General features: G+C 32.6%; 1 protein-coding gene and 1 pseudogene across 1 annotated transcript; both read left to right on the top strand.

The window, feature by feature from the left end:
* Nucleotides 1–9,882: 9,882 nt before the first annotated feature.
* On the top strand, nucleotides 9,883–11,738 carry LOC125873152 (premnaspirodiene oxygenase-like; annotated as a pseudogene).
* A 3,937-nt stretch (nucleotides 11,739–15,675) lies between these two features.
* Nucleotides 15,676–17,572, top strand: LOC125875280 (cytochrome P450 71D7-like). The gene is made up of 2 exons (XM_049556384.1): nucleotides 15,676–16,597; nucleotides 16,698–17,572. Exons 1-2 carry the CDS (start codon nucleotides 15,707–15,709, stop codon nucleotides 17,319–17,321), a joined length of 1,515 nt encoding a protein of 504 aa, XP_049412341.1. The 5' UTR covers nucleotides 15,676–15,706; the 3' UTR covers nucleotides 17,322–17,572.
* The last annotated feature ends 9,453 nt before the right edge of the window (nucleotides 17,573–27,025 follow it).

Raw genomic sequence — 27,025 nt, 5'->3', positions numbered from 1 at the left:
TATCATCTCACACTTTGAAATATCCTTAAATAATTACTTCTAGTTTGACTTGATACGTAATTTTAAAAATAAATAAGATTTTTTAATCTTGTGATTCTAAATTAATATAATGTTAAATGTATCAAAATATTCTTTAATTTGTGGCTTGAAACATGCCATATGAAAAACTAAAATTATAATGTTGCCGAACAAAAAAAGTGGTCATTTTTTTTATAAATAAAGTAAAAAAGAAAATATATTATACTTTTTGAAACAGAGAATGTATCATTTTAAAGAAGACCGATAAGCCCATCAAATCCCAATTTCACATAATAACATCTAGCAAAGATCAGGACTAACTGAAATAACCATATGATCATAAAGTCACGAGTTCAACTCTTAAAAATCGCCTCCGACAAAAATACAAAGATAAAATTGCATATACCTTCCCAAACCCTACCCACAAAGACCGAAATGTTTTAGCAAACATAAGAAACCTTGAATAATTTGAACATTAACACAAAAGTCTTGAATAATTTGTGGTATACCCACTATTAATGACATCATTCATGTGCCCTAATTGACACATACAAAAGACCTCTCTAAGTTTTCATATCTCCACTTTGGTCTCTCCTTCTTTTCCAACTAATTTGGAATAATATATTTATTTGCAATTGTTAAAATTTATATTAGAAAAAAGAAAAAAATCTCCAAACGGAAACAAGAGCAACTCGTTTTTGTTGCTGTCGATTTGTCGATTCTGGCGAATTTTCCGACCGTAATATCCATTTCCAAGGTAAAATCATCATCATTTCCTACTCCATATTCATGTTTACTCCATTTTTTTTCAAAACCAAGCTTCAAAATTAGTTTCCCGCCATTTTAGAAACTTGAGAAATCTTCCATAATAAACACTTGATAACTCATTATAGATACATTTTAGTAGTTTAAAAGCATTAAAAATCTGTTTCGCCATTGCATGAACTGCGTTTTGAACCACGATCTCATTCAATCGTGTTTTTGTACGAATGTCGTACTTCATTGATCGTTAACGACTGACACTGTAATCTAGTATCTATCTTTGTAGTCTATAATGACAGTAACTGAATTTGTTGTTGCTGGTGGTGATTATATGGGAGTATGGAAGGAGACTCCCAAAAGCTAGAATTGTAAATCTTTTAGTAAGACGACAGTGCCCATTGCGTTGTTTCGCAATGGTTCATATGACGATATGATTGCAAGCGTAACTGAGGCCAGTGAGTTAACCTGCGAGCCAAATGACTTGGTGATTAGCTATCAAATGAATGGGAGGGGAAAAATACATCCACATTCATAAAAAATGATAGGCACGTGAGCTTGTACATGTTGGATATTGGTATTGATAGCTCTAGGCTTACATTGAGGATAAACGTCAATGCGAGGCCTCCAATTGAACCAACGAATTCATTTAACGGTGACAATGATTCGATTGAAAATGAAAGATTGGGTGATCATTCATAAGAGATATTGGGTGATTATTCAAATGAGAGTTTGGGTGATCATTCAATGAATATACATGATGATCTAACTAAAGTGGAAAATCAGCCAGTAGATGCGAAAGATCTCGAACCCGAATGTTGTGAAGAAATGGACGGACAAAAGGAATTGGGATCACAATCTAACCATTCCTTCTCCGATGGAACTAATTTATGTATAAACCAAACTTCCAGTAATAAGAATGACTTGCAATTTTTATTAGCCGAAGAGGCAGCAAAAAAGTCTTTTGATTTTGCTACTGTGAAGAGTTGTACTAAATACTTAAAGGTGAAATGTGTATCTCGCAACTGTGCATGAATGTTGCGGGGGAGGAAATATGAGCGTGCAGATAGATTTCGTATCTATAAGTACATTGACGAACATAGTTGTGGCATTGAACATGCCAACAATTTCCATAGAAAAATTTCAATCAAAGTCATCGCTTCACTTTGTGTAAATATGTATCGTGATGGAAAGGGTCCAAATGTTAAAGAGATTCAAAGAGCTATGTTTAATTCTTTTCATTGTAGTCACTCTCCAAACTTAATTGAACATTAAGACAAAAGTCTTGAATAATTTGTGGTATACCCACTATTATTGACATCATCCATGTGCCTTAATTGGCACATATAAAAGACCTCCCTAAGTTTTCATATCTCCACTTTGGTCCCCCCTTCTTTTCCAAATAATTTGGAATAATATATCTATTTGAAATTATTAAAATTTATATTAGAAAAAATAAAAAAATCTCCAAACGGAAACAAGAGCAGCTCATTTTTGCTGCTGTCGATTTGTTGATTCCGGCGATATTGTGAGGATGTTATTCAACCACACATTGTTGATTGCCACCCCCAATTTATGTAGACTCATACATGATCACATGCTTATTCTAAGGATGTTGATTGTATAACATCACATAACAAGTGACATCCTTACAACATACTTATGCTTTCTCAAACACTATTCTAATGATGTTGATTGTATAACCACAACTCTTCCTCATACATCTCTAATCACCACACCCAATTTATGTGGACTCTTACATGATCATATGACTTGTTTAAACTTATTTAATTGGATAAATTTCAAAAATATAATTTATTATTAATTAATTATTGTCTTTTTTTAATTCTACTAGTTTTGGTCTATATATAAGTGTCATATTCTAGTAAGTGCAGTATCGACAATGCTTTAATATAGATATAAATCCGAATATACCTTACTAATGTCAGAGTGTAAATCTCATTGGTCATATACACACTACACACATATAGATGCATCGATTGCATATGGGTCTATATATTTTGACAACCAGTACATATTTTCATATACAAATTTCACAACGGTAATAAAAGTTCAAATGCTACGTGGAGGACGTCACACACCGATACAAATCCAAGTCGACAATTCTTTAATTGTGCAGTTGGCATATGCTCTTTTTTTAAGTGGCTTGAAAATGAATCATCAACGAGTTGCCCATTGAATTTTCAAGACGTTGCCAAATTTGAAATATTAAAAAAGCTACGGAAATTCGAAGAAAATAGGGATCTGCTAATGACTTTCTAAAAATAAGCCGAAGAGCAGAGGAATCACTTGAAAATATTGCTAAAAGATGTTGAAATAGAATCAACTAAAAGAAAGGTTGATTTGGCAGAAGAAAAAGAAAAACGCCTAAAAGTTATATTGTGTGGTTTATTTTTGGTTTTGGGTTTTTGGAAATATGTAACAAATGTGTACCAGGAATGTAGTGCTCTGAATAAATAAAGTATTTCTCTCTATTTATTGTACTTTTATATATTTTATTTTTGATCGATATTGTTATAGATCAACAGTGATAACAATCTATAGTATTAGACATACAAGTTTATTAAGACATAGATTAATAAGAAATCTAAAAACCCTTCATGATAAAATATGTTAAACTGTCAGATGTACATTTTTGTCATAAAAAACAGCAAAACAACAAACCACTTTAACCATGTTCTTAAAAACCAACTATTTCAAAAACCTATTGTCTTAAAAAATCATATCAAAAAACCAGTTGTCTTTAAACTAGGGAAAACCCAACTATCACAAAAACCAATTGTCATAAAAAATGAAAAATTTCAAAAATTGTCTTAATTTACCAATACCCATCACAAAAATCACAACTGCCCTTACTCATCACCATCAATCTCACCCTTAAGCTCCATCACAATACCTATCACGTCTATTTCTTTTTCCACTTCTGCCACATCAGTGGCCAAGCTTTCTTTTTCCAACTTTTCCTCTTCTTCATTCTCGGTTATCTTCTCCTCTTGTTGTTCTTTTTCTTCTTCTCCACTTGCTTCATCTTCTTCATTTTTCTTCTCTTTCAGATTCCCCTCTTCACTTTCTTCTTCTTTCTTTTCTTCTAGTTTCTCCTCTTCTTTTTCTTCATCGTTCTCTTCCATCTTCTCTTCTTCTTTTTCTGTCATCTTCTCCTCATTTTGTTGTTTCTCTTCTTCTTTCATCTCCTCTTCCTTCATCTCTTCATCAATTTCTTCATCAAAGTATGCATCAACTGCAACAAGATCATCATCAACTACAACTAATGGAAGGATCTCATCATCAATTGTTGGTGCTGAAAAGTTGTCATCATCTACTGCAAGATCAGTGGCTAAGCACTAATACAAATAAATTATTTTACAGAAATAATATATACATTTGTCTACCTTTCTTTTTNCCAAATAATTTGGAATAATTTATCTATTTGAAATTATTAAAATTTATATTAGAAAAAATAAAAAAAATCTCCAAACGGAAACAAGAGCAGCTTGTTTTTGCTGCTGTCGATTTGTCGATTACGGCGATATTGTGAGGATGTTATTCAACCACACATTGTTGATTTCCACCTCCAATTTATGTAGACTCATACATGATCACATGCTTATTCTAAGGATGTTGATTGTATAAAATCACATAACAAGTGACATCCTTACAACATACTTATGCTTTCACAAACACTATTCTAATGATGTTGATTGTATAACCACAACTCTTCCTCATACATCTCTAATCACCACACCCAATTTATGTGGACTCTTACATGATCATATGACTTGTTTAAACTTATTTAATTGGATAAATTTCAAAAATATAATTTATTATTATTTAATTATTATCTTTTTTTAATTCAACTAGTTTTGGTCTATATATAAGTGTCATATTCTAGTAAGTGCAGTATCGACAATGCTTTAACATAGATATAAATCCGAATATACCTTACTAATGTCAGAGTGTAAATCTCATTAGTCATACACAAACCACACACATATAGATGCATCGATTGCATATGGGGTCTATATATTTTGACAACCAGTACATATTTTCATATACAAATTTCACAACAATAATAAAAGTTCAAATGCTACGTTGAGGACGTCACTCACCGATACAAATCCAGGTCGACAATTCTTTAATTGTGCAGTTGGCATATGCTCTTTTTTTAGGTGGCTTGAAAATGAATCATCAACAAGTTGCCCATTGAATTTTCAAGATGTTGCCAAATTTGAAATATTAAAAAAGCTACGGAAATCCGAAGAAAATAGGAATCTGCTAATGACTTTCATAAAAGAAATCGAAGAGCAGAGGAATCACTTGAAAGTGTTGCTAAAAGATGCTGAAATAAAGATCAACTAAAAGAAAGGTTGATTTTGGCAGAAGAAAAAGAAAAACGCCTAAAAGTTATATTGTGTGGTTTATTTTTGTTTTTGCTTTTTGGAAATATGTAACAAATGTGTACCAGGAATGTAGTGCTGAATAAATAAAGTTCTCTCTATTTATTGCACTTTTGTATCTTTTATTTTTGATCGATACTGTTATAGATCAACAGTGATAACAATCTATAGTATTAGACATACAAGTTTATTAAGACATAGATTAATAAGAAATCTAAAAATCCTTCATGATAAAAAATATGTTAAACTGTCAGATGTACATTTTTGTCATCAAAAACAGCAAAACAACAAACCACTTTAATCATGTTCTTAAAAATCAACTATTTCAAAAACCTATTGTCTTAAAAAATCATATAAAAAAACCAATTGTCTTTAAACCGGGGAAAACCCAGCTATCACAAAAAGCAATTGTCATAAAAAATGAACAATTTCAAAAATTGTCTTAATTTACCAATACCCATCACAAAAATCACAACTGCCCTTACTCATCACCACCAATCTCACCCTTAAGCTCCACCACAATACCTATCACGTCTATTTCTTTTTTCACTTCTGCCACATCAGTGGCCAAGCCTTCTTTTTCCAACTTTTCCTCTTCTTCATTCTCGGTATCTTCTCCTCTTGTTGTTCTTTTTTCTTCTTCTCCACTTGCTTCATCTTTTTCATTTTTCTTCTCTTTCAGATTCTCCTCTTCACTTTCTTCTTCTTTCTTTTCTTCTAGTTTCTCCTCTTCTTTTTCTTCATCGTTCTTTTCCATCTTCTCTTCTCCTTTTTCTGTCATCTTCTCCTCATCTTGTTGTTTCTCTTCTTCTTTCATCTCCTCTTCCTTCATCTCTTCATCAACTTCTTCATCAAAGTATGCATCAACTGCAACAAGATCATCATTGACTACAACTAATGGAAGGATCTCGTCATCAATTGTTGGTGCTGAAAAGTTGTCATCATCTACTGCAAGATCAGTGGCTAAGCATTAATACAGATAAATTATTTTACAGAAATAATATATAAATTTGTCTACCTTTCTTTTTCTTTTTCTTTTCATTTCTTCTCAATTTCTCCTCTTATACAAAAACAACAATTTCCACCATTGATTGCTCGAGGGATGCAACACGTGCACACATACTTTCATCTTTAGAAGTACTTGGTACAAAATTCTCACAAGGTTTATTAGGATTGTGATCACTTGAATACCCATCCTCCACATTCTCTACTGATGAAGTAAGGACAGTCACACCTTTCAAATCGGCCTTGAAGGCATCAATGATTGTGTTGTTCACTTCATCCGTATATGGCTTTAATGTTGTCATATAATTTTATTTTGTCTCACGGATAGTAGGTATGAGGTATGGATGCACAACCTACAAAAAAATAAATAGTACAAGACCTTCACTAATTTACAAATATTGCTAGATAATAATAAATAAGTTTATACCTTTGTACTTATCCCTAAATACTTAAATGGATCACTTTCGATAATATTATCGCTCTTTGTCGTGTGCCGTCTAAGTAAACGGGAAATGGGCAAAAGAGAATCCAAGGACTTCTTTGCATACTTACCAAGATAAGGAAAAGCCTCATATATCCAAACCTGAAATTAATAAAATTAACAAATAAATAAACAGAGACTATGAAGTACTATATAAATATATAAGAGTTTATTAAAAGTCAAGTACATAATTGATAATAAGAACCAGAAATGCTCAGGGAAAGCCATACAGAGCATATGATGCATTCCCTATTTCATTGTACAGTTCACTCTGTTTCTTCAAATTAATTTTGTTCTTCAAATACTTCACTGTTAAATCAAAACACTTTTTCCCCCGGGAATAACTCTTGAAAAAGTCTAAATCATCGACCATCTTAATGTGGTTTGAATCCACAATCTTAGATCGATCGTGGGCAAGCAACATCGAGTGGACGAACCAAACTAAAGAGCGCTTCAACTTCTCCTCCTTATTCAATCTTCTACCCTTAATCAAACTCATCAACTTTGTAGCAGTGATATTCTTATTCTTGATCACTTTTTAAAGAAATTTCTTACCTATTTGAAGCACTTTTATCATTTTTGAATCACGGGGGTATGCTGAGCGCGCAATTCAGCCTTGTAATCAATGCAAACTCTTTTAAGCCAAAACAAACAGGCTTATCATTCACACAAAACCACATCTCATCCAATTTTTTTTATCATTTTTGACACGTCGCAACAACATATAATGAACCATCTGTCCATTAAACTTGTAATATTCTGGAATATGTCTTAAATGTCCAAAACAAGTACCTTTAAAGTCATTATAAAAAATTTTCTTGGACTAAAACATTTCTAAAATCACGATAAAGAGTCATTCTTGCTCTCACAGATGTTTTCGCTGGAAAAGAACCCAACTCATCCATCCATGTAGTTGGATTATAGGACTTACCAGAGATTTCTCTTGCACAAATTGGCAAAGACAGGGGATCATCATCCTCATCTCCAGTATCTCGGCTATCTCTACTACTCTCACTATAAGAAAAGAGTAAATTACATGGAATTTTCCTGGGGATTAGTATGAAAATTCGTAGAAAACTTATTTTCTTACAAATTTTAATACTGATCCCCAAGAAAATCCTCATGTAATTCACACTTTTCTTGTAGTGTCTCCTCATCTCCACTATCAGTTTTTTCTTCACTAGACTCAACATCATCAGTAGCCTGGCCACTACTATCCTCATAGTTGTCAATCTCATCCATCGTATCAGAATCCGAGTTAGACTTAGGTTCTTTAACTACAATTTTTTTTCTGTTTTGAAGATCTTGAAACTTCTTCAACCTTTCTTTTCTTGTTTTTAGAAGGCTTCTGAATAGGTTGTTTAACAATGCCTCCTCTAGTTTTAGCCATTCTGTATTATATACAAAATATAATTTTCATATCAAAACATCGACCACTGGTCTATTAATACAAACAGAGTAATGCTAAAAAAAATATGCAAAACAAGTACCAGTTCCAACAAAACTCGACAATGCCATAGACATAAACACCATTAAAGTTGACCAAAATACAGTAAGAACTTTCAAATCGATAGGCCAGATAAACATAAAAAATTTAAAATTTCTACGCATTATCCAAAGCAAAACGTCAGTAATGATTCCGAATACAAAGCATCAACTAAAACGGTCAGATTTTCAGAACTTTAAGCAAAAATCTAAACTTCGCTACACTATCGCAATAAAAACATCAAATAGGCTAAAACTTATTGAAAACACGATTAAACTTACGTGAGAGAAAGGAGATTTCAAAAAGATCCAACTGAACTTGGGATGAAGATCGAAAAAAATTCAACTGACTTGGGGAACAAGAGTTNCTAAAACGGTCAGATTTTCAGAACTTTAAGCAAAAATCTAAACTTCGCTACACTATTGCAATAAAAACATCAAATAGGCTAAAACTTATTGAAAACACGATTAAACTTACTTGAGAGGAAGGAGATTTCAAAAAGATCCAACTGAACTTGGGAAGAAGATCGAAAAAAATTCAACTGACTTAGGGAACAAGATTGATGAAAAAAAAAACCTTCACTTCGTTTTTCAAGAACGATTATAGGATCTAACGATTATACGATTATACGATTATAGGAAGATGGAATTTTTGTTGGAGAATGATCAGTTTTATGGAGGTTGATGATTTCGTAAAGCGGGTTTATGGAAGAAGACGAAGAGTTCTCCAAGAGTTCTCTGAAACGTTCTGAGGTTTCCTCGAAAAATGTTTATACCTAATATTATTAAATATTTTTTTATACTTCTAGGGATTGTAATTTAATTTTTTATTATGGATGGATGAATTTATCTAATGTTAAAGTGTTGGGATGAAAAGGGATGAATTCATCAATAAATAATATTTTATCACAATATAATATTTTTTAAAATGTATTGGGACTATAATATATTTTTGTAAAGTTATATCTTTCCTCCAAGTTTTAAAAATAATAAACAAGCCCATGACCCTACATTCACAAATATACCCCAAGTTTTAAAAAAGTCAAAGAGACCCATGACCCCACACTTTTTTCTTTTTAAAAAGCCCAACCCTAGAAAATAAACCAAAAATAAATTAAGTGGGTATAAACTAAATTAAGTTATAAAGGTGTCCCCAATGTCAATTCTTCTCTAATAACTTTATCGTTCTTAAATTATTTGGGAAAAATCCAAAACACGTGCTTATGAATGGATATAAATTTCTTTTTTACTACTTATTAAAGATGATGGGCGGGGTTCAACCGTTCAGGAACAACATGTGTACTCCCAACTGTTATGCATTGAATGCCCCTTAATTTGCTGTTTTTTCATTTTAGGCACATGATTCTGACTCGAGCCACCTAATTCCGTGTGGGCCCTGTAGGTAGGATGTTGGCATTACCCAATATGCAGAATATTTCTCTTGGGAATGAAATCCAAAACCTTGATTCTGATACCACTAGTTAGGATCAAACGCTTATCATTATGTCAAAAGCTACAACTGATAGCAAATACATAATTTTATTTCTTAATTGAATCCACCAAGCAAGCGTATGTTCGATCATGACTCCGACTCGAGCCACCCAGCTACTCGTAGGCCTTGTCTGTAGGATGTTGGCATTCCCAACACCATTTTAGAGGCAGCATTATAAAAGCCTGCTAAATCTTAAGGAATCAATATACACCAAAACCTCACTTTTCATCCATATTTTATTTTTAAAAAAATATGGAGATCATTTATTCCTCTACTTACAACTTTGTTGCACTACTCATATTCTTTCCCTTTTTGTTTACTCTATTTGGCAAATTACTTAGAAAATCATCAACAAAACAAGAAAAATTGCCTCCAGGTCCATGGAGACTTCCCATTATTGGTAGTCTTCATCACTTGAGAGGTGCACTATTATTTCCACACCGTAGCCTAAAAAATCTAGCAACAAAATATGGTCCGATTATGTACTTACAACTGGGAGAAATTCCTGCTGTGATCATATCGTCCCCTATTATGGTGAAAGAAATACTAAAAACTCATGAACTGGCCTTTGCTACTAAGCCACAACTTACATCCATAAACATCACTACTTATAATTATAAGGACATTGCATTTGCACCATACGGTGATGAATGGAGACAATTGCGTAACATTTGTGTCACGGAGTTATTAAGTACCAAAATGGTCAAGTCATTTAGTTCAATTCGGAAGGATGAGATTATGAGACTCCTCTCATCAATCCGATCCACTAATGCTTCTCATCTTGTCAACTTAACAGAACTAATTCTTCGGTATACAAACTCTGTGACTTGTAGATCAGCTTTTGGGAAAGTATGCACGAATCAAGATCAATTGATAAATTTGTTGAGGGATGTGTTGGATACGTTAGGAGGATTTGATGTGGCTGATTTGTTCCATCGTGGAAGTTACTTCACAAGATGAGTGGGGTGAAATCGAAATTCTTGAAGATGCATAAGAAAGTTGATGAAGCTTTGGAGAATATTGTTAATGAGCACATTAAGAATAGAGCCCTTGGATGCAAGGGAAATGGTGATATATTAATTGGAGTAGGTGAAGATTTGGTTGATGTTCTTCTAAGAATAAAAGAGAATGGTGAACTTCAATTTCCAATCACAAGTGATCACATAAAAGCAATCATTTCTGTAAGTCTACCTCTTAATTAAAGTATATACATACACGATTACGGTTAGTGTAAATAATTTTTTATCAGCAAGTTTCCATAAAACTGATAATTATAATCTTGAAAATAGGGGAAGATTACTTGTTATAATAGGTAAAAGTGTAATAGTTGATAATATAACTTTTTTTAGCACTAACATTATATATACTTAAAAAACTTAAATTCAACATTCTAATAGTTATGTACTTATTTTTTGCTGTAGGACATGTTCGCTGCTGGAACTGAAACTTCAGCTGCGACTATTATATGGGCTTTATCAGAAATGATGAGGAGGCCAAATATTATGGCCAAGGCACAAAATGAAGTGAGACAAGTCTTCAAAGGAAATACAACTATTAATGAAGACGATCTTGATAAATTGATATATCTAAAGTTAGTGATCAAAGAAACATTAAGGCTACATCCTCCGAGTACTCTACTACCAAGGGAATGTAGGAAACAAACGTATATTAATGGATATACGATACCTCCAAAGACAAGAGTACTAATAAATACATGGGCCCTTGGAAGAGATTCAGAAAGTTGGAACGACCCTGAAAGCTTTATACCAGAGAGATTTGAAAATTCTCATGTTGACTATATGGGAAATTATTTTGAATTTATTCCGTTTGGTTCTGGAAGAAGGATTTGTCCAGGAATGCAATTTGGTTTAACTAATGTTAAATATCCTTTGGCTCAGCTCCTCTACCATTTCGATTGGGTGCTTCCATATGGAGCTAATCCAGAAGACTTGGATATGATTGAAAAAATTGGATTAAGTGCAGCTAAGCATAACGATTTGTGTCTAATTGCCATAGAACACAAAGATGATGGCAAAGTTTGATGTTGTGCTTTAAATGATGAAAAGTCACAATATAGTACTATATTTATGAGTCCGAAATCAAAAGGGCAACAAATTTTTTCGAAAATTCCAAAAGGGTAACTCAATTAATTATGAAACCAAAAGGGCAACAATTCTTAACACCGTTTAAATTAGGTTTTGTAAAACAAGGCTCAAATTCCTATGAGCCTTGTAAGGCTCAGCCGCCAATATAGGAATTTGAGCCTTGCAGGTTGTTTTTTTTTTTTAAAAAAAAATATTCTCATTTTATTTTGTTGTTTGTTAAAAGTCTAATAATAATAATAATAATAATAATAATAATAATAATAATAATAATACATAGTTGTTGATATGATGCATAAAGATAGTTTAGATCTTATTGTTAGCCATTACTTTGTGGCTTTTCAAACGAACTAAATCCAATAGTTTAGACCTTATTTACTACTTAGTTGATATTTTTTTTCTACAACTTTTTTTATGTGAAATTATAATTTGGTTTATTCACTTGCAGATTAATGATAAAATTCAACATTCTTTAGTCATACTTTATTTTGGTAAAAATGCCCTATTGATGAATATGTTGAAAACATGAGAAAAATTATAATTCATATCAAGGTAAAAAAAACAATATACTCTTTAAATAATTTATAGTAAACATGAACCATGCATATATGTTGGAGTTTGAAAACTTCAATTTTATATATATATAATTTGTAAAAAATTGATAGAACATATAAGGGACATGATAGAAAATATAAAAGACAACACTTCTAGAGATTATCGTCTATCTAGATGCGGTTGTTGTTGTTGTTTATGTCTACCGGTTCCACAGGTGGTGGGTACGTGTGACCTTGTTGTTCTTCGAGGGTTGTTGATGTCCTGCCAAATTATATTTATTACTGAATTCTATTAATATTTTATAAATGTCAAAATTGAAAATTTATCGATTATAACAACATACATATTTGTGAAGGTCCAACTTCATCATCATTTTGATTTTATAACATGTCATCCTGGAATAAGATGTAAATCATTAACATATAATTTAATATAAATAAATTATTCTATAATTTATTTAAAGAGTGACATTGAATAACCTCTTAATAGTACTCCATTAAATACTATCAACATGGTTCAAATCAATTCAAACCAATTAGATAATTAAATTTTAATAAAGATAAGTGCACCCCTTAACGAAATTACTATATGTGATCTCAAATTAATTTAAGTTCAAAGTCAATTAAATAAGAATATTTTTAACAATATAAACTCTTTTATTTGATAGTTATTAATTACAGATTAAGAATGACATAATCAATGACGCCATCGACCACCAATGATATTTAGTTCTAATTATTAATAATTAATAATAATAACAATTAGTGCTACACAAATTCTTCATTTTTTTTATAAACATAAAACTATATGGGCTGCTTGACAACAAAAGAGGTTGGATCTTGAAAAGTAGGTGAGGAAATGCATCTGGCGGTTCTGATTTAGAAAACTTATTTTAGGGATTATACAAAATTATTATGGCTAAATTAAATTTATTGATCAAACTAAGAATGATTAAAAACTAAAAAGTTATAAGTCGAGGATAATCAACTTATAATTTTTGTCTTATTATGACTTTAAGCAATTAGTTGGTGCTTGCTAAACACATAAATAAAATGTAGAGTGTTTATAACTCAGTTTGATGAGTTTATTATCAGCTTAGTTTAATATGCTCAAAGTATGCTAAGTTTCTATTTTCTAACTAGAAATCATTTTTATAATTTAATTAATTAATATTATTGTTATTCACATTATGAGTTGTTGTAAATACTTTATATAATTAAGCAACTTTAAATTTTTAAATAGTAATATCCAAAGGGTTTCTTGTTTACATTTATCTTGTCTCTATTGTAAATTATGTAATTTAGTACGTAGTCGATAATTGCAGATTATGTAATTTAATTAACAAACATAGATTATGTAATTTAGTTCATAATTGTATATTATGTATAATTTAGTTAAAAGTTATAAATTTTAAACTATTTTATACTTTCACCGGTATTCTTATATTTACGAAAGACTTTTTTAATAAGTTAGTCCTTTCTTTAAAAAATATGTTAGTCCATCTTAGCTATTCCATCCAAAAACAAAGCTCATGAGAGCTTAGCTGGGTTGGGATATTGGATCAACCCGTTTTGATATCTCTATTCACAACATCCAACGTTGAATTGAATTTTCTTTTTAAATTTTTCTTTCGGAAAAAGGATAAATATACCCTTGAACTATTGTTAATAGTATGCAGATACTCTTTGTCATACTTTTGGGATATTGGTGCTCCTGCCGTCCAAAAACTAGAGCATATATGCCCTTTACCCTAACGGAAGACTAAATAGGGACACGTGGCACAATCTTATCCGTTGATCCGATATTTAATAAATGTCGGGTCGGTGGATAAGATTATGACACGTGTATGTCCGTTCGTATTAAGGGTATATATGTTCTAGTTTTTCGACGACAGGGTCACCAATGTTCCAAAAGTATGACGAAGAATATCTGCATATCATTTACGATAGTTCGGAATATATTTATTCTTTTTCCCTTTTCCTTTTATTTTCAATCTTTTGGAGTTCTTATTTACGGGGAATATAATATCCAATAAATTCTTGAAATAATTTAGTTTTGTTTGTTTAAATGTTCATCCCCAATTTTATTTTCATTTTTTTTTTAAAAATTCAATCAAACATCTCGATGGCTGAAAATTCTTAGTCAAAATATTTCAGAGACTAATGAGAAAGTTCCAAATGAATGCATCAGAAATGATCTCATGTAAGCAAAATTGACCACGTGGCTAAAGGGGTCTTTTTTTCTTTTATATCGGCATATTGGTTAAGTAAAAAATATATATATATATATAGACTTTGTGGTAAAACTTTCAACAAATACATCCCACGGTGACAATCTTGATTTATTAAGTACCACATGGTACTAAATACTAATTTATTAGTATTTTAAAATCATAACCAAAATTAAAATTTTAAAATCATCCCAATCCTAATTTATGTGACAGAAGCAGTACAAAAATTAGTCTTTTTTTTTGTTGTCTTGTNGGTGATTAAGAAATCATTAATACATTGGAAGACTTCACCATTTTGCCCTTTGTTTATATCAATGCACATTAAAATGAGTTACAAAAAATACACATACAATATAGGAATGGTCATATTAATTGTAGGGGTAAAATGGAAAAGAATTAATTAATTTTATCCTAATTTAATAAGTGCTCAAATAATATGAATTTTTTTTTTTTTGTAAGATCCTCATCTAATATGGGACGAAGAGAGTAACAATATAACTTTATTAATGTTGGGCCCGGGCAGTGCCCGGGCTTTCTTTACTAGTATATATATATATATAGACTTTGTGGTAGAACTTTCAACAAATGCATCCCACGGTAACAATCTTGATTTATTAAGTACCACATGGTACTAAATACTAATTTATTAGTATTTTAAAATTATAACCAAAATTAAAATTTTAAAATTATTCCAATCCTAATTTATGTGACAGAAGCAGTACAAAAATTAATCTTTTTTTTGTTGTCTTATAGATATTTTAAGTTATTATTTATTGTAAATTATAGTACTTTTTATTAAAGTTTTTAATAACATATATTACTTTTTATGTTTGAGAGTTAAACCAACTTTTTTTTTATATGTGTTTTGTCCTTTTCCATTTTGAAAAACCAATACTCTTCTTATATAGTAATATATAGATTTTGTGGTAAAACTTTCAACAAATACATCCCACAGTACAATCTTGATTTATAAAGTACCACATGGTACTAATTACTAATTTATTAGTAATGCTAATCCTAATACTAATATTCAAGGCTTCTAGAAATCATTGGGGATTGTTGTAACACTATAAAAGGTCACTAGAATTACATAAATCAAATCATCCCCTACCAATAGCTAGCATTTTAATTTCCTTCATTCTTGCAGCTCATTAAATTAAATCAATGGAGATGAATTTAGTTTCATTTCTCCTCTTATTCTCATTCCTTTTAATTATTTTTCAAAAATGGAGAACAAGCCAAAAACAAAATTTGCCTCCAGGTCCATGGAGACTCCCACTCATTGGGAGTTTGCATCACTTAATTAGTGGACATAATCCACATCGTATTTTTAGAGATCTAGCTCGAAAATACGGCCCCGTAATGTACTTGGAACTTGGGGAAGTTCCTACCGTGATCATATCATCACCTTCTACGTCCAAACAAGTTTTTAAAACACATGATCTCGCCTTTGCTAGTAGGCCACAATTTACATCCACTGATATTGTCATGTACAATAATAAAGATATTGCATTTGCAGAATATGGTGACTACTGGAAACAAATGCGCAAAATTTGTATAATGGAACTTCTAAGTGCCAAGATGGTCAAGTCATTTAGCTCAATTCGAAAGGATGAACTCTCGAGTGTTCTCTCATCAATTGATTCTGTTGGGGGTTCTTGTGAAGTGAACATGACGGAAAAAATTGTTCGATTCACGAGCTCTGTGACATGTCGATTGGTGTTTGGGAAATTGTGCAGAGATCGTGATGAGTTGATAAATTTGATGAAAGATGCGTTGTTTTTAGTAGGAGGATTTGATGTAGGTGATTTCTTTCCATCGTGGAAGTTACTTTACAAGATGAGTGGAGCAAAGTCGAAATTGGTTAAAATGCATCAAAACGTTGATTCAGTTTTGGAAAGGATTGTTAATGAACATATTAAAAATCGAGCAGCGGGGATCAAGGGAAATGGTGCCTATGGAGGTGAAGATTTGGTTGATGTTTTCCTAAGAATTAAAGAGAGTGATCAACTTCAATTTCCAATCACCAATGATCACATAAAAGCTGTGATTTTGGTAAATTAATTTTCCGCCATTTTCTTTTTATATTGGTTTAGAGTTATTATCATTAGATTCGTTCCGTTGTCTTTATTTATTTATTTATTGATGCGCACAGGACATGTTTACTGCTGGGACTGAAACATCATCCACCACTATTATTTGGGCATTGTCAGAATTGATGAAACACCCAAATGTTTTGGCCAAGGCACAAAGCGAAGTGAGACAAGCCTTCAAAGAGAAAATTGATTTTGATGAAGAAGATCTTGATAACTTGCCGTATCTAAAGTTAGTTATCAAAGAAACATTAAGGCTACACGCGCCAAGTATAGTCCATAGGGAATGTCGGGAAGAAACAATTGTTGATGGATATACAATACCTGCTAAGGCCACAGTACTGGTCAATACATGGGCAATGGGAAGAGATCCTGAAGTTTGGGATGATCCTGAAAGTTTTATACCAGAGAGATTTGAAAATTCTCCTATTGATTATTTGGGAAATAACTATGAGTTTCTCCCATTTGGTGCAGGAAAAAGAATTTGTCCAGGAATGCAGTTTGGTTTAGCTAATGTTAAACAACCTCTAGCGCGGCTCCTCTACCACTTTAACTGGGGTCTTCCATGTGGAACAAATACTCCAAAAGATTTGGATATGAGTGAAAAAAGTGGATTAAGTGCAGCGAAAGAGAAAGATCTCTACTTAATCGCCAAAACGAATCAAAGTTTGGATATCATGCTCTAAATGGAGAAAATGAGCAAAGAATAAGCTTTTCCTCAACTTCTTTTAGTTTGGTGTTTTTTTCTTCTTTCTCCCTTTTGTCTTTGAAGATTATTTACATTGAAAATAAGTATAGAATAAGCACCATAATTAGTTTTACAATTTTAGTTCAAAAGGTTAGATTACGAAGAATTTGTTCCATCGACCATTTTGTTTAGTATGTAATAGTATGATACTTGACATTTTGTTTATCTTTTCTCTCAAGTCAATATTGGTTTTGGTCCACATCAGTATTCCAATTTAAGTACAACTTTTGTTTGATACCTTCATACTGTTCATAAATAATATCGAATTGATAAATTTGCCTCGTTCAAAATTCATCCCGAACGAAATATATGACTTTAAGTAAAATCTTATTTTCATCACTATTATATTATCTTTAAATCCTTTAAGTTTAATTTTAATTTTTGAAAAATATCAAATCAGTTAGGCTGCCATACAATCATGTACGAGCTGAGGAAAATATTGAATAATTTGGTAGATAGAGAGGGAAGAAGAAGACAGGGAGAAAAGTGTGTTTTTAATTCAAGTATTAGAATGAAAATTATATGGAACAAATTTAAGGAATCACTTTTGTATTCAATAAATTAATTCGAATTTATGACTATGGAAAATCTAAAAATAAAGAAGGTGGACAAATTTTTGTTGTCAGAAATTCAGGCCAAAGGGGAGATTTGTTGGGTATTAATTCCCCTGAGTTTCTTACCATAAATAGGTTTTCCTTTTAGGAAAATGTTTAATATTTGACTAGTCCTTTTTTTTTGTTGGAAAAGGTTTAGAACTCTATAAATAGATGTTTGTTCCTTCTAACACAATATAGTCCTAGGAGCTTTGAGAGTTTTGGTTAGGGGAGAAATTGTGGGACACAAGTGATATGTTATCACTTGTGTAAACCTCCCATGTATTCCGAGTGAATTGGTTGATGTTATTTCTCTCTATATTTTGTACTCTCATATTTATATAGTGGATTGCTCATCTCCTTTGTGGATGTCATTCGATTGACCGAACCACGTTAAATCTTTGTGTCTTTTGGTATATTTCTCGTTTATCTTCTTACTCATGGTCTTTCAAAATTTATTTTGCTAGCTTCCACATTATACCTAATTTTTTTCGTTCCTAACGCTATATGTCACGAGATTCTTTATTTTCAAGCTCAATTAGAAACATCTAATGAAGGACAAAGACATATCAACCCTTTCACATGCTTCAAGAACTACATTATTTGAGTGTATGTAATGTAGTAGACAAACTAAACGTCTGTAATATCTCAGGCCACTGGTTGTGTAATGATGCGTATTATATATAAATAAAATATCTCTGTTTTAACCAAAAAAAAAGAAAAGGACACCAATAGTACCAGTAGAATTGAGTGAATTTATTGAAATGGTCCCTTGAGTTAAGAAAATTGTGGAGTAAAATTATTTTATTTTATTTTGTACTCATCAATAAAATTACTCATATTACTTGCTTAAGTCATTTACGACTCTTTAAAGTTGTTCGTATATTTAATTTAGATAATTTAACAAGGGTTAATACCTATTAAACACCTAAATTGTTCAAAATATGTACCTATTAAACAGAAAATGCTGATATGGCAGAAAAAATATTTTTCACTTTCCTTTGGTGCGTGAAAATATCTGAAATCGTATTTTATTTTAATTTTTTTCGAAAAAACTTACACCTTTTCTTCTTCCATTTTACACTTGACATTGTAAATAACCTAAAAGAATTTTTTAAATGTTTTTGAAAATAATAGTTTTTAAATCCAAATTAAAAAAAGAAAAAAATCCCTCCCCTACTTTCAGCCGTCTTCTTCACTTCATCTAGGTTTTCAAAGCTAACTACATCTTGTGTCCATTTATTTTAAAAATCAACTAAGTGGATCACAATAAAAAGGAAAAAAAAAAGAAGATTTTTGGACATTGGAGTAAAAAATCGCTAAGGTTCGTCCAACTTCATTTTCGACCACCTTCAAACAGAAATCACCACTCAAATTAAAATGTAAATCCATTTAACATATAAAAAATAATATCAGAAAATTCGATAAGATTAATTTGGATCCGCTTAATTTCTCTTTTGCAATCGATTTTGAAATGATTGTTAATCAACAAACTTCACTTCCTCATCACTCTTGTACGAGTCTTTCTCTAATATATCTTTCTCTCACGTACAACTTTGAAAAAAAAATCGACAAATTAATTTGGATCCGCTTATAATATATTTTTTCATAAAAGAGCAAAGAAGTAATAGAAGTTCGACAAATTACGAATACTATGTCTCAAGAAAGATTAAATAATTGGCTATAATAAACTTCATAAAAATATATATTTGAATTTAAAGCCTTCATTCGAATTTGACTTTAGGCCACCGATTTATTAGAGCTGCCCCTACTCACGTATTAGGTATGAAAAATATTTTTTAAAAAATAAATCTATAAATAATTTGATAAGATGTTGAGTTTTGTGGTTTGGAAAAAGAAATATTGCAGGAAAGAAGATAGAGATGAAAGAGGGTGGGGTAGCATGGGGCTAGGTAGAATGGTAGAAAATGAATTTGAAATAAATTTTGTTTTTTAATTAAAAAATCATTTTCCATAATTTTGGGGACCACTTTATGGTTTGGAAAAAGAAATATTGCAGGAAAGAAATAAAGATGAAAGAGGGTGGGATAGCGTGGGGCTAGGTAGAATGGTAGAAAATGAATTTGAAATAAATTTTGTTTTTTAATTTTAAAATCATTTTCCATAATTTTGGGGCCCACTTGTCACATGTTGTCTTTTCTTTAATCATTTTGACATGTCATTGAGAGTGTATCGTACACCCTTAACATTTTTTGCTGATTATTGAACAATTTCTAATACAAACAAGTTTTTAATAGATAAAAGTGTTCAATAGGTAATAGTCCTAGCTAAAGTATCTAAGTGAATATGTTGACAGCTTTGAGGGATCATCGTCGTTGACTTAATCTTATATAGAAACAAGTATTATATATGTCCATTATAATTTTTTATATATATACTCTAATTTTAAAATGGGCCTTGAGAAAAAAAGGTAAAAAAACAAGTTATTTATAATATCCATTATAATTAAGATTTTTGAACTTTTTTTTTTATATAGAATTAGAGTTTTTTTTTTTTTTTTTTTTTTTTTTTTTTTTTTTTTTTAAATTTAAAAAAAGGGAAACATCATAATTTTTTTTTAACTAAGAGATTTTCATTGATAAATAAAAGAACCTTCGAAGAGAAGAGTACAAGCAAGGGGGGCTAGACCTTACCTTACCGATTCTATTGCAATAATAAACCTCTACTACTTAACAAGAATGAAGAAAAAAAGAGCTAGATAAAACTAGGTATTCTATGATCATTGTAGAGTTTATAGTATTCTCTATAATGATATTACAAATGAAGATACTTAAGTACTGCAAGAATATAAAAGTCAAGAATAAGATTGAGTTATTAGCCTCAAACTTCAATTTATATATGTATGAACTAAAAAGATAGTTTGCCCGTCAAAAGTACCCTGAAGTATTTTCTTCTTATCTTCTTCTTCAACTCTGTCCCAAAACACTTAATAGTTCATCAATTCTTCTTGGATTTATTGGATCTTGTTAAAGTTGTTGACACTATCATATGATTTTGCTTTGCTAGTCGTATTGATAGGTGCCATGGAACAAAGTCCTCAGTCACCTTACCATCCCAACTGTGTTGCCTTCCATGTGCCTTCTTTTTTATTTTGTTGCTTCCACTTCTTTGTTCCCTTGGTGAGAGATCCCCTTCCTTGGCCACCTTATCAAAGCATAAGTCCAACATCTCTTCCTCATCATCTTCATCAGACATGTCTGTTCCCAAGTCAGTATCATAAGCTGCAGTTGGACTAATTCCTGAAACTATAACTTCCGGATCATGACTCTTAGCCAATACTCCAATATCTTTGGTGTTCATGGCCAAACTCTTTTTAAAGCTACCAACTGTCATTGTCATAGATGGATTTGCCTTACTTGTAGGCACAAATTCAGGTGCTTGAGGGCTTAACTTACTCATAGGAGGTGAAGTATTGTTTTCCACTTCCTCAACTAAATTTGCCCATTTAGAAACACTCGTTTCCTTTTGTTTTTATTTAGAAACATTCAAATCGTTTTTAGCTTTTTTTGGATCCGAAACAACCATGATAGGTGTATTTGGACTGATTTCTTTACTAGCTATCTCCTCTGTAACAATGAACTCATTTTCATGTGTCAAAACAACTTGTTGATCAACATGCTCCCTATTCTTATTCAAATCTCGAAGAACAAGACCCAAATTGTTAACGTCTTTGTCAAGCTTGGCATAATTTTGTGTGTGCTGAAGTACACCAGTAATAGGTTGGGATTTGCCTAAAGTACTCCCAAATTCAGTAGATAATTCATATGTACCATGTATCCTTTCTTGCTGTCCAATATTCTCATCCCGCAACACGTCGAATTGAGTACATTCAATTACGATGTTGCTTCTATCAAGCTCAACCTATATAGAATTTTTTTGGTGCAAAATCTGATTGTTTAAGGACTTAGAAACACCATTTTTTTTTATATGAGACCAAAGTCCATTCGTTAGTGGAGTTTTCTGCAATGGAGTTGTCTTGTTTAGCCGCAACTACATTAGGCGAACCCAACACTCCATCTTTCCCAACACCCAGCCTAACAGCCTCAATCGATTTGCCTTTGTTCTCTAGATTCTCTTCATTATTAGAGTTAAAAGTTGTAGCTTTTTCAAAACTATTTGTAACAGCTCGATCAACAGTAGAATCCCTGACAACCCCCAAATTATTTCGAGAATCTCTTCCTTCACCAGAATTATCATCCAAGACCAACTATCAAAGTTCTTCTTTGTTGATTTTGCTATGAAATTTAGCATTTATAATCTCCCTTGCATCACCTTGATATTACTCCTCATCTGTACCTTTATCTGTTGCATCATTCTGATTTTTAGCACCAACCTTGCCGAGAAACACACGACAACTATTTTTATCATGCCCTTGTCGTTTACAGTGTATACAATACCTTGGGAGATTATCATAAACAAACTCTTGATAATGCTCAATAACTTTGCCTGAATCTTTGTCCACGAAGAATAACTTAATTTTTTTGGATGCTTATCCAGTAGATCTAGAATGACCTTAACTCTAGCAGTACTTGTCATGGTACGTTCTTGAGTGGCTTTATCTAGAGCAACTAGTTTCCCAACGGCTGAAACAATTGATAAAAGTGATTTTTTGGCAAAAAGATTTGGTGGCAGATCTGGAAAAGATATCCATGTCAATGTTTTCAATGTTTCTTCCTTAGGATTGAACCATATAGTCCAAAGAAACGTTCTAAGTAGAAACTCTTCACCATTGAATTTGATATAACCAGAATTTCTAGACAAAACTTGAACGAAGTCTTCATTTAAATCAAACCTGATCTAGAGATGACGAAACTCAAGTTGTCCAATGTTACAATGACCTTTAATATCGAGTTGCTTTGGAATAACCTTGCACAATTCATATAAATCTAGTTTTTCGTAAGAAAATTTGAGAATAACGGTTTGATGTAGTCCTTCCTCTATGCTAAATTCATTAACTTCATCCATGGTGAATTCGATGGTTGGCTCTCCATGAATGAATTTAATTAGTTTCAACTCAGTTTTGGATATAGGTCTGGTAGAAGAATTGGCTTGAAGTTGTGCAACGTATGTTGGTTTATGTGTTGAATCAGTAGTATTTTGGATATGTTGTAGTGGTGTTTTGTCCCCAGCAGGAGGCTGGGACACAACTAGAACAACCATAAGATTGCCGCCCTCAAATCTCCATGATAGAGGAGAAAAGCGTGGGTTTAGGGTTAGTTTTTTTTAAAAAACAATTGTGGTATTTTTATTAATAAACTTGAAAGAGACAATGGCACCCCCATACACCTCCTCGGGCAAAGCCCAATCCCAACACAAGCCCAAAATAAAAAAGAAAACAAATAATCTCTAATCCACATTTCCTACTGTCCAAACCCAATTACGTTAAGATGAATCTATGTTAACTAGGCAGTGTTTCCTAAATCATAAATCCACTTAATCCACCTTGTCTTTCTTTCTTCTTATCTGTCACTTCCTTCAAGATCATGTTACCTCCCTGGATGAACACACGATTTTGATTCTATTGAAACAAACAAAACTGGAGAAGATCATTCCTCCATTAATGAACATGGAAAGCTGATATTCGAGATGAGAACAAGAGGAGCAAACTATGTGAATTGGGGAAATGAAAAATTGAATTACTTCATGTTGATTACACTCTATATATATAACAATGTAAGAAAGTTCTAGAAGCTTAGCTAACTAACGTCTTGATGGACAGTACCCAAGGCGTAACTAACTAACTAATAGAAAGACTAACTAACTAATCACATAACTAATCTGCCAGCTAGTCTAATTACAATTGGATAATAATAATATTTATCTCAACACCCCCCCTCAAGTTGGAGGTGGGAAGCTGACAAACAACGTGTGCAAAATATTGGAATGCTTGATATTTGGCAAGGCCTTGGTCAGAACATCTGCTAGCTGATCTCCAGTTGGAATGTGATGAAGTGCAATGAGACTTCCTTGCAGCTTATCTCTAACAAAATGGCAATCCACTTCTATGTGCTTTGTTCTCTCATGGAACACAGGGTTCCTGGCTATGTGGATGGCTGCCTGACTATCACAAAATACAAATATGGGCAAGGTACATGTCAAGCTCAACTCTGTCAACAACCTTTCCAGCCATACCATTTCTCCTACCACTTCTCTAATTGCCCTGTATTCTGCCTCTACTGAGGACAGAGATATGGTCGTTTGCTTCTTGGACTTCCAGCTAATAGGACTATCTCCTATTAACACTACATAACCACTTACTGACTTTTTTGTATCAGGGCATGCAGCCCAATCTGAATCATAATATGCAGTTATTGAGCAGTCTGTGTTGTTGGACAAATATATACCCAAACAAGGATAATTTTTTAGGTATCTTAGAACATGGTATGCAACCTTGAGGTGTGGTTCTCTAGGATTCTGAAGGAATTGGCTAAGATGCTGGACACTGAATGCTATGTCCATTCTTGTGTTAGTCAAAAAATTCAATTTGCCTACCAACTTCCTATAATGTGTAGGATCCTTCAACAATAGGCCTTCACTTGCTTTGAGCTTGATTGTATATTTAAGAGGTGATATCACTGGAGTGTAGGTTGAACAATCAAATTCTTTCAGCAAATTTAAGGTGAACTTTCTTTGAGAAATTAGGACTCCCAGTCCTTATATAATATTTCCAAACCAAGAAAGGATTGGAGTCTTCCCAAGTCTTTGATCTTGAATTTATCATGAAGGTAGCCTTTTAGAGAAGTGATTTCTTCAACATCAGTACCTGTCAAGACAATATCATCAACATAGACAGCAACAAAAACCAAAGAACTCCCAATTTTTCTGTAAAATAGAGAGTAATCACTCTCTGAATGAGAATAGCCCCTTGAACACAAGACTTGGGCCAGCTTGTCATACCATTGTCTGCTTGCCTGTTTCAGTCCATATAAGGACTTCCTAAGTCTACAAACCAACCCTGTGTCATCTATCATGAGGCATGGAGGTGAGTCCATGTACACTTCTTCATATAAGTCTACATGAAGGAAAGCATTGTTCACATCTAGCTGGTATAAATTCCATCCCTTTTTAACNTAATTGCTTCCGCGACCAAGGATGTGTAATGATACGCTATGAGGCTTGTTTGGGGTTCCTTCGGGTTCCCCATTCGCCGGTCACGTCTAGGCCCTAGGCTTGGGTCGTGACACAACCATGCTGATTAAAATTCTGATTGTAGTCATCTTAACTACTGGAGAGAAAGTTTCATTATAGACAATACCAACCTGTTGAGTATAACCTTTCATAACAAGTCTAGCTTTCTGCCTTTCTACTATACCATCAGCCTTATGTTTGATCTTGTAAACCCATCTGCATCCAATTGCCTTCTTCCCTATGGGTAGTTTAACAAGATCCCAAGTATTACTAACATACAATGTTTCAAATTCTAATGTCATTGCTACTTGCCAAGCAGGATCAAGTGCTGCCTCCTCATATGAACATGGTTTAGTGTCATGAAGAAACCCTTTAACTGTATGTTGATTATCTTGATTGAAACTTGTGAGGGATAAATGGGATGAAGGAAATACAAGATGAGAAGATGGGGTTGATGATTGGTGTTGTAAGGAAGGTAATGTGTAAGTGTACTCTTTCAGGTAAGTAGGAATGTTGTGTGGTCTACTGGATCTCCTTAGGTTTAAAGGTTGTACTGGAGGTTGAATGATGGTGTCTGATGGGGAACAACAATTTGGAATTTGGTTATGTGTTGGTGGTGAATCAAGAGCCAATGAGTGGTCAGTGTTTACTAGTTCTAAAGGTGTATGTGTAGGTGAATACTCAGGCAGATTATTATTAGTGACATTAAAGGTGATATCATCATCCAACACAGGTACTTTGTTAAAAATATTTTTAGTAGATTTTAACATGTTTGGATCAGTATGCAAGGTTCTTAACACAGTGCTAAAACTAAGATTAGACTCAGACAGAGCAAAAGGAAAAATATTTTCTTGGAATGTCACATCTCTGGAAACATGTATCTTCTTGGTGCTCAGGTCTAGTACCTTATACCCTTTTGTGTTGCAAGGATATCCCACAAATATGTGGGGTGTGGGTCTTGGATCAAATTTATCTTTATAAGTCTTTAGTGTAGGAAAACATAGACATCCAAAAGACCTAAGGTGAGACTAACTGGGAAATATGTGATGCAGTATTTCAAAAGGTGTCTTATTGTTCAACACTGAATTGGGAAATCTATTGATCAAGTAAGTGGCTGTCAAAATACATTCTCCCCAGTATGTAGTGGGAAGTTTGGACTGGTATAAGAGTGCCCTAACAACTTCTAGGAGATGCTTGTGTTTTCTTTCCACCACACCATTTTGTTGTGGTGTGTAAGGACAAGTTCTTTGATGTATTATTCCTTTGGCTTGGAGATATGTGTTGGTTTCATTATTGGTAAATTCTGAACCATTGTCTGTTCTTATTGATTTGACAGTGGTCTTGAACTAGTTTTCTACAAGAGATATAAAAACTTTATTGTTTGAAGAGTGTTGCTTTTGCAGCTGAGAAGGTGAGTCCATGTTGATCTACTAAAGTCATCAACTATGGTTAAGAAGTACTTGTAATTGTTGTAGGTTGAAACATGATAAGGTCCCCAAAGGTCTATACGAAAAAGGTCAAAAGAATTAGTGTTGGAAACAGTGGATTTTGTTGGAAAATGGAGTCTAGCTTGTCTAGCCATGGGGCATATAGTATATGTGAAAGGTTGTTTGGGGTGAGAAAGCAATGAGAATACTGGAAATACCCTTCATCTTTACAAAATGGATATGTCCAAGCCTATTGTGTCACAAGTGATCAACACCATTTCCATGGGACATGACAAAATTAATCAAACTAGGAGCATTAGCAGTATGAGCACAACTAGGAAGCACAATATTATTACTCAAACATGTGGATTTTACAGAGGTGGCATTATAAAAGTTTACAGTAGATGTGGCATGTGAAAGATTACATGGATTACACTTAGAAGAAGAAGTAACAGCTGAAGTAAGAAAACAAG

This window comes from Solanum stenotomum, chromosome 8 (assembly GCF_019186545.1).
Source record: "Solanum stenotomum isolate F172 chromosome 8, ASM1918654v1, whole genome shotgun sequence".
Classification (NCBI taxonomy): domain Eukaryota; kingdom Viridiplantae; phylum Streptophyta; class Magnoliopsida; order Solanales; family Solanaceae; genus Solanum; species Solanum stenotomum.
Note: the sequence above shows the minus strand (reverse complement) of the source record. Positions and strands in the feature narration are given on the sequence as shown.